This window comes from Rhinopithecus bieti, unplaced genomic scaffold (assembly GCF_001698545.2).
Source record: "Rhinopithecus bieti isolate Rb0 unplaced genomic scaffold, ASM169854v2 scaffold_10548, whole genome shotgun sequence".
NCBI classification, from domain to species: domain Eukaryota; kingdom Metazoa; phylum Chordata; class Mammalia; order Primates; family Cercopithecidae; genus Rhinopithecus; species Rhinopithecus bieti.
Genome location: NW_016806834.1, coordinates 724156 through 737514, shown reverse-complemented (window position 1 = coordinate 737514; position 13359 = coordinate 724156). Strand labels below are relative to the sequence as shown.

General features: G+C 40.5%; 1 protein-coding gene across 7 annotated transcripts in view; it reads left to right on the top strand.

The window, feature by feature from the left end:
* SNX27 (sorting nexin 27) overlaps positions 1-13359 on the top strand; it is an 89126-nt gene that overhangs the window by 27231 nt on the left and 48536 nt on the right. For 6 of the 7 annotated variants that reach the window (XM_017877664.1, XM_017877660.1, XM_017877657.1 and 3 more), the window contains exon 2: positions 1906-2137. The exons of the other annotated variant lie outside the window; for it this stretch is intronic. Coding sequence is in view for 5 of the 6 variants with exons in the window: in XM_017877660.1 (XP_017733149.1) it covers positions 1906-2137 (232 nt within the window). In the remaining variant the exon portion in view is untranslated. The remainder of the gene's footprint in view (positions 1-1905; positions 2138-13359) is intronic. 7 annotated transcript variants of the gene reach the window in all.

Genomic DNA, 13359 nt, shown 5'->3' with positions numbered 1-13359 from the left:
AAAAAAAAAAAAAAAAAAGTATATTCATGAGTTAGCTAAGGTTCCTAGGGATATGTGAGATTGATGATTTCTAAACTTGCTTTTTCAGTTTTTTCTTCTACCATCAAATCATTTTCTCTGAACTAGTAAGTCCAAATACTTAGATAAAATCTTTTGCCAGTTCCTAACTTAAGATTTCCATTTCTTCTTTAATGAAAAAAAAAAATATATATATATATGTATATAGTACCTCTTTACTTCTTAAACCTTCTGATATAAATGTTTAGGAATTGTTCTACATGTTTTATTGCATTAATCTTCACAGCAACACTGTTAGGAACTTATTATTGTCTCCATTTACAGATGTGGAAAGCAAGGCTAAGAAAGGTTAAAAACTCAGTCAAGACCAATTCTGGTACTAATAGGCAGGATCAGGATTTAAATTAGCTCCTGTAACTAGCTCCAAAGCCCATTTTCTTTCCATTTTACCATGCTGGTGTATGTTCATCAAAGTTGATCATGTTTTTTGATTACAAGTCTGACTGAATGAATAAAAAGCCCAAGTTTTCATCAGTGAAAGGGGCTCTTTGTTTTTTTCTATAGCCAGCTTATTGTAAAATTACTGATTTTTTTTTTGTATGTAAATTAGACTTGTAGGATGTGAAATGTCAGGAGTGCTGAATTTACTGGCTAGATTGTTAAACCCTAAATTAAATCCCAGGAGACTAGCTGGGGGATCTCCTGACTCTTCTGTTCATATAAATGGATATTTCAGATACCAAACTCTGACAGAGACAATTTCAGTGACTGAAAAGTTTAGGGAAGACTTGTTATTAAACTTAGTATCATTTTTCAGGAAGGAAAATCCCTAATGGTTTGGAACAGGACTGAAAAAGAATTTAACTCTAAAGGGTATATAAGCTTTAAATGTTAAGTTGATTAGAGGTGAGGTGTGTGTTTCCTACCTCTCTTGGGATAGCCATGGGACGGAACCTCCAGGCCAGCTGCCCAGTGGTTTTTGCTGAGAGAGCAGCCTGGATCAGCATTCTGGAAGGTAGTTTGGTTTGCTTAGTGAGTTTTTGAGACTCAGCATCTTTCTTGACAAAATACTTCATCTAAACCTTGTACTTTGCCTTGTTTCTGCCTTTTATACACAGCAAAACAGGAAGGAAAATTAGTAGGCTGACTTACTATATAACTATAGGTGTATATTTTTTAGTTTGGACTGATTACACAGGACTTTAAATGAGATAGCATAGAGCAGGAAAAAAGTTGATGGAATCCCAAGAGGTTAATTGAAGTGGAAACTAGTGTATTCGTGAAGAGTAATACCATTTAGCTCCCAAAGTAATGAAACTTGGCATAAAGGAAAATTAAGTTGACTGATTTGAGATATGGAGAGAAATTGGATGTAAATGTAAAGGAATTGTCTTCAGTCATAACTCTTTTTGAGTCTCTACTTACAAATTAAGGGAATGTATTTTGTGAAGGTTCTTTTAACAGAATTCCTATGAGGTTTAAAAAGGACAAAGTACAATTCAAGTGGCAGGGCTGTTGAAAGCCACTTCGATTGAATTGTATACATGCTTGGGTAGAATGAGGAAATTGAACTGTTTGACTGAAAAAGCTTTGTTTCCTCCTCAGCTTCAGCCTCTTTCCATGTGCTTTCCTGAAGCTATGTGTGGGATATTAATATAGAGGAAGGGAAGGTCTTCTCACCTCTTTCCATTTTTTCCCTGCCATAAGTTCACAAAGTTTTTCACATTAGAAACTGTTAAAACATAAACAACTTTTCAGGAACCAAATTAATCTTTTGACTTCATGGTTCATACTGTGTGACACTGGAGTGGGGGCAGGAGGGTGGAGATACAAGGTGTTTGGACCCTTCTGGTTTATGGGATTGTCTTTTTCCCTTTTTCCCCTTAGGAACCACGTGAATGTTGAGGGGGCGACACACAAGCAGGTGGTGGACCTGATTCGAGCAGGCGAGAAGGAATTGATCTTGACAGTGTTATCTGTACCTCCTCATGAGGCAGATAACCTAGATCCCAGTGACGACTCGTTGGGACAATCATTTTATGATTACACAGAAAAGCAAGCAGTGCCCATATCGGTCCCCAGATACAAACATGTGGAGCAGAATGGTGAGAAGTTTGTGGTGAGTGTCAGCCCAACTCGATCCTCAAACATCTAGCTTTTGTTTCCCCTAGTCTTATAATTATGAAACTATTATAGTGGTAGATAAAAGATTGCAACCTAGGTCAGTTTGTCTGCCAGGAGGATGAGTTCACACATAAATAAAAGACACTGACCCTGATTTATTGCAGGGGGTGAACTACAGTAATGGCAGAGTCCTATTCAGCTTGAGTATAATTCCATTTTATTTTTAGATAGTTTCAAGTTTGCATTCTGGTTTGTTGTAAATGTGTGAGTTTTTGTTTGTTTAGTTTCTTTTTTGTTCGTTCTTTTGTTGGTTGCCGTATCTCTTTGCTAATAGTAGTCTCTTGTTTACTGTTGATTTTGTGGCGCTGTAGGGCAAGATTAATTTAAAAGGATGGTGTCTTTCAAGATATTTGGGTAATAGAGAGGCTCGCCCATTTCAGAACTTAGATGTCTACTCTTCTTTCCACATCATGTTCTTTTTCATTTTCTTTGGAGATACCTGTGTGAATGATTAACTGTGGTTTTTCCCACGAGTTTCCTGAATGCAATTCCCATGAGCTGTTTCACACATTTCCAGTCTGTTGCTGTTGTAGTTATGCAGGAAAGCCCATCTTGAATTTTTAGTGATGTGTGCTAGCCCCTTTCCTGAATGCCTTTGTTTGTTCTTCAAAGCCTAATTGCCACTGATAGCTCAGTCTACTTAATTTTTCTTTTGGTGGCAATATGCTTTATTTGCCTTTAATTATTTGTCGAGTGTTGATATAATAAGAAATGTTCATTATTCTTAGTAGAAAATGCAGTGGGTTCTGTTAGATACTGGCAAACAGACTACAGGTGTTTAAAGCTTAACAGTTGACTAAAGTTTCAGTCTCTAAAACTGAGATTTATCTTCCGCATGGGAACGAGTTACTAAACATTTATGGTAAATTCTTTTTAGTGAAGAGATAAGAAAAGCAAGGAAGCTAAAAAAGTTGCAGAGGATCAAATAATGCTTGGTTGCATCTGTAATTTAGCTGTAGATAATGGCATATAGGTTTTATTTCAGCATGGACTTCTGTAGTCTTAGAACCACACACAGAATTTAGAGTTTTATGCTTTGTAAGTGCTAACTTTGAGTCATAAGGCATGTAAGAAGTTGAAATCAAGGTCACATCCTAAAAGTAGAGCAGATTCGAAGTTGAGACCTTTTGGGAATTACCTAAAACCTTGGAAACTTGAGAAAAGGAATGATACTACTAATTGTACCTTTATTTTTATTTTTATTTATTTTTTGAGACAAAGTCTCACTCTGTTCCCCAGCCTGGAGTACAGTGGTGTGATCTTGGCTCACTGCAATCTCTGCCTCTCGGGTTCGAACAATTCTCCTGCCTCAGCCTCCCAAGTAGCTCGGACTACAGGTGCACACCACCACGCCCTACTAACTTTTGTATTTTTAGTAGAAATGGTGTTTCACCATGTTGGGCAGGTTAGTCTCGAACTCCTGACTTCAGGTAATCTGCCCGCCTCAGCCTCCCAAAGTGCTGGGATTACAGGTATGAGCCACTGTGCCCAGCCCACTAATTGTACTTTTAAAATCAACTTTATTGAACATAGTTTACCTATATTAACATTCACCCTTAAGTCTACACTTTTACAAGTTTTGACAAATGTACATAGTCTTATAACCACCACCACCACAATGAAGATTTAGAACATTTTCATATCCCCAAAAGTTCCCTCATGCCCTTTGCAGTTAGTCCTCACCCCTTACCACTGCCCTTGTCAACCACGGATCAGCTTACTAAAGTCACCGTATTTTACGTTTTCCAGAATGTCAAATAAATGGAATCATACCATGTGTACTCTCTTGTATCTGGCTTTGTTCAGTTAGTATAGTCCTTAAGATTGGTATACATTGTTATTTATACCAAATATTTGTCCCTTTTTAATTGCTGAGTAGTAGTCCATTATATAGATTTACTACAGTTTGTTCATCCCTTCATTGTTCATGCACATGTAGGTTGCTTCCAGTTTTGGACTAGTATGACTAAAGCTGCCATGAAAGAATACTAAATGTACAGGTCTTTATGTAAGCATATATTTTCATTGCTCTTGAGTATATACCAAGAAGTGGAATTGCAGGGTGAGTGTAAATTTAACCTTATAAAAAACTGCCAAACAGTTTTCCAAAGTGGCTATACCATTTTTACATTCTCATATAAGGTGGAGAGTTTCATTGTTTCCATAACCTGTTGATATTTTCAGTCTTTTTAATTCTAGCCATTCTCATAGACATAGTGATATCTTACTGTGGTTTTAATTTGCATTTACCTAGTGACTCATGATGATGAGCTGCTTTTTGTGTGTTTAATGGCCATTCATGTGTCTTCATTGATGAAGTAACTGTTTAACTCTTTTGCCTGTTTAAAAAATTAGGTTGTGGCCGGGCGCGGTGGCTCACACCTGTAATCCCAGCACTTTGGGAGGCCAAGGCGGGCGGATCACAAGGTCAGGAGATCAAGACCACGGTGAAACCCCATCTCTACTAGAAATACAAAAAATTAGCCGGGCGCAGTGGTGGGCGCCTGTAGTCCCAGCTACTCAGGAGGCTGAGGCAGGAGAAAGGCGTGAACCCGGGAGGCGGAGCTTGCAGTGAGCCAAGATCGCGCCACTGCACTCCAGCCTGGGCGACAGAGTGAGACTCCATCTCAAAAAAAAAAAATTAGGTTGTTTGTCTTATTATTTTGTTGTAGAGGTTCTTTATATATTCTGGCCCTATAAGTCCTTTATCAGATATATATATATATATTTTCCAGTAGCTTGAAAAAGGACTTAGATAAACCAGGCGCAGTGGCTCACGCCTGTAATCCCAGTACTTTGGGAGGCTGAGGTGGGCGGATCACCTGAGGTCGGTGGATCACCTGAGGTCAGGAGCTCGAGACCAGGCTGGCCAATACGGTGAAACCCCGTCTCTACTAAAAATACAAAAATAAGCCAGGCGTGGTGGCAGGAGCCTGTAATCCCAGCTACTCGGGAGGCTGAGGCAGAAGAATCACTTGAACCGGGGAGGCCGACCTTGCAGTGAGCTGAGATTGTGCCATGCACTCCAGCCTGGGCAACAAGAGTGAAACTCCGTCTCAAAAAAAAAAAGTAAAAGGACTTAGATGTTTTGTAAATATTTGCGTTTGTGACTTGCCTTTTCGTTTTTAAAAACAGTATCTTTCAAAGAACAGAAATTTTAAATTTTGATATAGTCTAGTTTATCAGTTTTTAAATTTATGGGTAATGCAATTGTGTTCTAAGAAATCTGCCTAACCCAAGGACCCCAATCTTTTATGTTTTCTTACAGTTTTATAGTTTCAGCTATCTTTTTTTGTAAGAACTTTATTTATTTATTTATTATTATTATTTTTTGAGATGGAGTCTCGCTCTGTCGCCCAGGCTGGAGTGCAGTGGCGTGATCTTGGCTCACTGCAAGCTCCGCCTCCCGGGTTCACGCCATTCTCCTGCCTCAGTTTCCTGAGTAGCTGGGACTACAGGTGTCTGCCACCATGCCCCGCTAATTTTTTTGTAGTTTTAGTAGAGACGGGGTTTCACTGTGTTAGCCAGGATGGTCTCAATCTCCTGACATTGTGATCCACCCGCCTCGGTCTCCCTAAGTGCTGGGATTACAGGTGTGAGCCACCATGCCCTGCCTATTTTTTATTTTTATTTTATTTTATATTTTGAGGTGGAATTTCGCTCTTGTTGCCCAGGCTGGAATGCAGTGGCGTGATCTTGGCTCACTGCAGCCTCTGCCTCCTGGTTTCAAGTGATTCTCCTGCCTCGGCCTCCCAGAGTAGCTGGGATTATAGGCATGTGCCACCACACCTGGCTAATTTTGTATTTTAGTAGAGACAGGGTTTCTCCATGTTGGTCAGGCTGGTCTGGAACTCCCGACCTCAGGTGATCTGTCCGCCTCGGCCTCCCGAAGTACTGGGATTACAGGCATGAGCAACCGCGCCTGGACTTTCATTTTTTATGTATGTATGTATGTATGTATGTATGTATGTATGTATGTATTTTGAGACGGAGTCTCCCTCTGTCACTCAGGCTGGAATGCAGTGGTGTGATCTCGGCTCACTGCAACCTCTGCCTCCTGGGTTTAAGCAGTTCTCCTGCCTCAGCCTCCCCAGCAGCTGGGACTACAGGCACGCACCACTGCACCCAGCTAATTTTTGTGTTGTTAGTAGAAATGGGGTTTCACCGTGTTGGCCAGGCTGGTCTTGAACTTCTGACCTCATGATTCGCCCGCCTCGGACTCCCAAAGTGCTGGGATTGCAGGTGTGAGCCACTGCTCCCAGCCATAAGAACTTTATTAAGATATGATTTATATACCATAAGTTCACCTAAAGTGCATAATTTAGTTTTTTTAAAAATGTTTCAATTTTTTTTATTTTTTAGACGGAGTTTTGCTCTTGTTGCTCAGGCTGGAGTGCAGTAGCGCAATCTTGGCTCACTTCTACCTCTGCCTCCCGGGTTCAAGCAATTCTCCTGCCTCAGCCTCCTGAGTAGTTGGGATTACAGGCATGCGCCAGCACGCTCAGCTAATTTTGTATTTTTAGTAGAGATGGGGTTTCTCCATGTTGTTCAGGCTGGCTCAAACTCCCGACCTCAGGTAATCCACCAGCCTTGGCCTCCCAAGGAGCTGGGATTACAGGCTTGAGCCACCGCTTCTGGCTAATTTAGTTTTTAGTGTGTTTACAGAGATTGCAGTGAGCTGAGATCACACCACTGCACTCTAGCGGGGGTGACAAAGTGAGACTTCGTCTCAAAAAACAAAAAAAGATAAATAAAAGTACACTTAGTGGTTTCATTCCTTTTCTCAAGTTCCCAAGGTTTTAGGTAATTCCCAAAAGGTCTCAACATCTAGTCTACTTTTGGGACATGACCTTGATTTCAACTTCTTGCATGTCTTATGACTCAAAGTTAGCACTTTTGAAGCATAAAACAAATTTATAACATTTTCATTACCTCAAAAAGAACCTCATTCCTTGTACCCATCATTTTCCAAACCTCCCATCCCCTCCAGTTCTAGGAAAGCACTAATCTAGCCTCTGTCTTATAGATTTGCATATTCTGGACATTTCATAGAAATTTAATCATGGTTTTTTTTTTTTTTTTTAACTGGCTTCTTTCACTTGGCATAATATTTTTGAGGCTTATTCAAGTTGTAGCACACATCAGTACTTCATTTTAACATTCCATTATATGGATATACCACTTTTATTTATCCATTCTTCAATTGTTGGACATCTGGGTTCCTTCCACTTTTCACTATTATGAATAATGCTGTTATGAGCATTTGTGTACACGTTTTTGTGTAGATACGTGTTTTCATTTTTCTTGGATATATACCTAGGAATGGAACTGCTGGGTTACATGGTAACTCTTTAGGTTTAACCTTTTGAGGAACTGCCAAATTGTTTTCCAAAGTGACTGTACCATAGTTTTTACTCTTATGTTTAGGTCTGTGATCCATTTTGAGGGATTTTTTTTGTTTGTTTGTATAGTGTGATATAAAGGTCAAGGGTTGGTTGGTTTGTTTGTTTTTGAGTGTCAGCTAGGCTGCAGTGCAGTGGAGCAATATTGGCTCACTGCAGCCTCTGCCTCCTGGGTTCAAGCGATTCCCCTGCTTCAGCCCCCCTGAATAGCTGGGATTACAGACATGCACCACCACACCCGGCTAATTTTTGTATTTTTAGTAGAGATGAGGTTTTGCCATGTTGGCCAGGCTGGTCTCAAACTCCTGACCTCAGGTGATCCACCCGCCTCGCCTCCCAAAGTGCTGGGATTACAGGTGTTCGCCACTGCGCCCGACCAGGGTCAAGGTTTTGTTTTTGATTTTGTTTTTATGTGGATATTCAGTTGTTTCACAGCAATTTGTGTTTAAAAGAAAATTCTTTCCCCATTGAAATATCTTGGCGTCATTGTGGAGAATCAATTTACTATGTGTGATTCTATTTCTGAACTTTTTGCTCTGTTTCATTGGTCTGTTCCTTATGTGTCTGAACAGTTGTGTCATTTTGGGATTGGTTTCTGTTAAATGTCTTTTCCTTTGAGAATGGGTCGTATTCTCCTGGTTCTGTGTATATTGAGTCATTTTGGATTGTATCTTGGATATTTATGAATGTTACATTGTGTAGACTCTGGGTTCTGTAATATTCATCTGAGGAGTATTGATGTTTTGTTTTAGCTGGCAATAAGCCATAAGCTGTGTCACCTTCTGTGGGTTAGAGTTCAAATCTCAGTTTAATTATTTCAGCCTTTGCTGTGCTGCTTCGAATCTGTATACATCCAAGAAGGGATTAGTATGAGATACATGTGGTGTTTATTCTTAGAATTAAGGGATCACCTTCTCTGGTTTTCTCTTGTCCTAGATTCTCCACTTACTCTGGTAGCAGCCATCGTCACCTAGAATCTTTTCCCTATATGTTTGAGCCAGAAAGATGTCAGGTTCTATCTGAGTTTTAGTTACTTAAATTGTGCTATTTTGTAACTTATGCCCACAAGCAGAGCAAAACCCTCTAAATGCAGGAGTGTACCTCCTCTTGTACAGATCATTGCTCCATGTTTTGAGTCCCCTCCACAGTCAGCCTGCTTGTAGTGTTTAATTCAGACTCCTCAGACAATTGTTTTTGTATTTTGTCCAGAATTTATAGTTGTTATAGTGGAAGGGTTGGTCTGCATGAAGTGTATGTACTACTTGAAATGGAGTTTTCAGTTCTGTCAGGTTTTTCTTTATGTATAATGAATATTATATCTTGATGAATTGATCCCTTTAACATTATTTATCTCTTTATATAAGTCTCTATCTGTAATGTATCTGTCTCTCTTTATCCCTGGTGTAATATTCTTTGTTCTGAAGTCTTTCTCTCATATAACATATGAGCCACTAACATATAGCCACTAGTAGCCATGTCACCTTTCTTTTGGTTATTGTTTTCATTGCTATCTTTTCCATTTAACCTATTTGTATATTTATAATTAAACTGGGTTTCTTATAGAAAGCTTATAGCTGGGTCTTGCTTTTTTATCCAGTCTGGCAATGTTTTTATTTGGAATGTTTTATTGGAATCTAAATGTTTTTATTTAGACTACTTACCTTTAGTATAATTATTGCTATAGTTAGGCTAAATCTACTGTCTTGTTTTTTGCTATCTATGTTGCATCATTATTTATTTTTTTCCTCATTTCCTGCCTTCTTTTGGATTGATAGAGTATTTTTAAATGATTCTATTTTATCTTTACTATTGTTTTATTAGGTATAATTTGTTTTTTTCTTGGTTTACAGTACATATCTGTAATTTATGAACATTTACCTTCAAATTATATATTTGAATTTGTAGTTGTATATACATAATACATAGTACACATATTATATATAGTGTAACACTGTATAGGTAAATATACCTAATATATATAATTTTATAATATATAAATATATAATATATATTTATATTGGCCATTTTGTCCCCCCGTCAGATGTTAATTCCTACAAATTTGTGAATTTTCTAGCTTTCCCTCTGTTATTGATTTCTAACGTTACCCCGTTGTAGTTATAGAAGATACTTTGCATAATACCTTTTGTGTGTATGTGTGTGTGTGAGAGACAAGGTTTCTCTCTGTTGTCCAGGCTGGACACAAACACACACACACAGACATACTATATATATAATTTAAGACACTTACAAGAGTATATTTCCCCCCGCCATCCTTTGTGCTATTGTTGTCATACATTGACTTCTATATGTGTTATAAACTTAATGATACATTATTATCTTTGCTTTAAACAATTGCCTTTTAAAGGGTTGGGGTTTTTGTTTTTTGTTTTGTTGTTTTTGTTTTTTGAGATGGAGTCTCACTCTGTCACCCAGGCCGGAATGCAGTGGTGCAGTCTTGGCACCCTGCAATCTCTGCCTCCCAGGCTCAAGTGATCTCCCACCTCAGCCTCCTGAGTAGCTGTGACCACAGGTGCACACCACCACACCCAGCTCATTTTTTGTATTTTTGTAGAGATGGGGTTTCATCATGTTGCCCAGGCTGGTCTCAAATTCCTGAGCTCAAGTGATCTGCCAGCCTTGGCCTCCCAAAGTGTGTTGGGATTACAGGCAGGAGCCACCACACCTGGCGTTAAAGAAATTAAACATGATAAAAGAGTTATTTTGTATTTGACTACATATTTACCATTTCCTTCCCTCTTTCCTTCCTTCCTTCCTTCCTTCCTTCCTTCCTTCCTTCCTTCCTTCCTTCCTTCCCTCCTTCCCTCCTTCCCTCCTTCCCTCCTTCCCTCCTTCCCTCCTTCCCTCCTTTGCGCAGTCTTGGCTCACTGCAACGTCCACCTCCAAGGTTCAAGCAGTTCTTCTGCCTCAGCCCCCCAAGTAGCTGGGATTACAGGCATGTGCCACCACGCCCGGCTAATTTTGTATTTTTAGTAGAGATGGGGTTTCTCCATGTTGTCTAAGCTTGTTTTGAACTCCTGACCTCAGGTGATCTGCCCACCTCAGCCTCCCAAACTGCTGGGATTACAGGCGTGAGCCACTGTGCGCAGCCCGTATTTGCCATTTCTGATGCACTTTATTCGTTTGTGTAAATCTAGTTTCTGTCTGGCATTAAGATTCCCTCTGCTTGAAGAACTTGCATTAATATTTCTTGCATTAAGAGTGCAGGTCTTTTGGCAATGAATTCTCTTAGCTTTTGTTGATGTGAAAAAGTCTTCGTTTCTCCTTTATGTTTGAAAGATTTTTTCAGGGTATAGAATTCTGGGTGGATTCTTTCTTTTCTTTTTTCTTTTTTTCCTTTTTTTTTTTGAGATAGAGTCTTGCTCTGTTGCCCAGGCTGGAGTGCAGTGGCGCAATCTTGGCTCACTGCAGCCTCTGCCTCCCGGGTTCGAGCAATTATCTGCCTCAGCCTCCCGAGTAGCTGGGATTACAGGCGCCCGCCACCATGCCCGGCTAATTTTTGCATTTTTAGTAAAGACGGCGTTTCACCATGTTGGCCAGGCTGGTCTTGAACTCCTGACCTTGTGGTCTTCCTGCCTTGGCCACCCAAAGTGCTGAGATTACAGACGTGAGCCACCGTGCCTGGCTGATGTTTTAAATTTTTATTTACTTACTTTTTTAAAGTACCAAAAGAAAAAAACAATCACTCCATTGTAATCCCAGCACTTTGGGAGGCTGAGGCAGCAAGATTGCTTGAGGCCAGGAGCTTGAGATCACCCTGAGCAACATACTGAGACTCTGTCTCTGCAAAAAATGAAAAAATAGCTGGGCGTGGTGACACAATCCCTGTAGTCCCAGTTACTTGGGAGGCTGAGGCAGGAGGATCACTTCAACCCAGAAGGTTGAGGCTGCAGTGAGCTTTGGTCACACAACTCCACTCCAGCCTGGGAGACAGAGCAAGATCCTGTCCCAATTTGAAACAAAAATCACTCCAGTCTTCTGGTTTTCATAGTTTCTGATGAGAAGCCTGCTTGTTTTAGTTTTTGGTCTTTTCTATGGCTTGTTTTAACCCTGTCTGGCTACCTTCAAAGTTTACTCTCTTTAAAAAACAGAGACAGGGTCTCACTCAGTCATCCAGGCTGGAGTGCAATGGTGCAATAATAGCTCACTGCAGCCTTGACCTCCTGGGCTCAAGCTATCCTCCTGACTCAGCCTTCCAAGTAGCTGGAACTACAGGAATGTGCCACTGTACCTGTCTAACTTTTATATTTTATTTTGTTATTTTATTTGTTTGAGATGGCGTCTTGCTCTGTCGCCCAGACTGGAGTTCAGTGGCACCATCTTGGCTCACTGCAATCTCCGCTTCCCGGGTTCAAGCAATTCTCCTGTCTCAGCCTCCCAAGTAGCTGGGACTACAGGTGTGTGCCACGACAACTGGCTTATTTTTGTATTTTTACTAGAGACAGGGTTTCACCATGTTGGTCAAGCTGGCCTCGAACTTCTGGCCTCAAGTGATCTGCCCACCTCAGCCTCTCAAAATGTTGGGGTTATAGGCGTCGGCCACTGCACCTGGCCACCTAATTTTAAAAATTTTTAGTAGAGATGGGGTCTTGCTGTGTTCCCCAGGCTGTTCTCACACTGTCAGCCTTAAGCAATCCTCCTTCCTCAGACTCCAAAGTGCTGGGATTACAGGCATGAGCCACTGCACCTGGCTTGCAGCGTTTTCTCCTTATCTTTAGTTTTCGGAGTTTCATTTTTACATGTCTAGGTGGTTGTTTCTTATTTATCCTGCTTGAGGAATCTGTGGTTTGATATCTTTTAGTATTTTTGGAAAACTATCAGCCAGTATGTTTTCAGATATTTCTTCAGCCCATTCTTTTTCTCTTGCCTTTCTGGAGGTTCTAGTTACCTGTGTTTTGCACTGTTTGATGTTGTCTTAGAGCTTTTGGGTGTTTTATTCTATTTTAGCTCTTATTTTTCTCTTTAGATAATTTTTATTGACCTCTCATTAAGTTTGCTGATTTTTTCCCTCAGTTGTGTCCAGTCTGCTGATGATATTGTTAGAGGAACTCTTCATCTTTGATACCACACCTTTTGTTTTTTATTTTTTCAGACGGAGGGTTGCTCTGTTGCCCAGGCTGGAGTGCAGTGGCGTGATCTTGGCTTACTGCAACATCCGCCTCCGAAGTTCAAGCGATTCCCCTGCCTCAGCCTCCCGAGTAGCTGCGACTATAGGCAACCACTACCACGCCTGGTTAATTTTTGTATTTTTTTTTAGTAGAGATGGCAGTTCACCATATTGGCCAGGCTGGTCTCGAACTCCTGACCTTCTGATCCGCCCGCCTTGACCTCCCAAAGTGCTGGGATTACAGGCGTGAGCCACTGCGCCCAGCCCATGCCTTTTATTTCTATCACTTCCATTTGATATTTGCTTGTAATTTTCACACCTGCTGAAATTCTCCATCTGTTCATATATGTTTTCCACCTTTTCCTTTTGCATGAGGTCTTCAGCATTGTTAATCACTGTTATTCTAATAATATACTGCCTGATAATTTCAACATCTGGGTCATCTCTGAGACTGTTTTATCTCTTGCCATAATGTTGGGTTTCTCTTTTTTTTTTTTGAGATGGAGTTTTGCTCTTGCCCAGATTGGAGTACAATGGCTCGATCTCGGCCCACCACAACCGCTGCCTCCCAGGTTCAAGCGATTCTCCTGCCTCAGCCTCCCAAGTAGCTGGGATTACAGGCATGTGCCA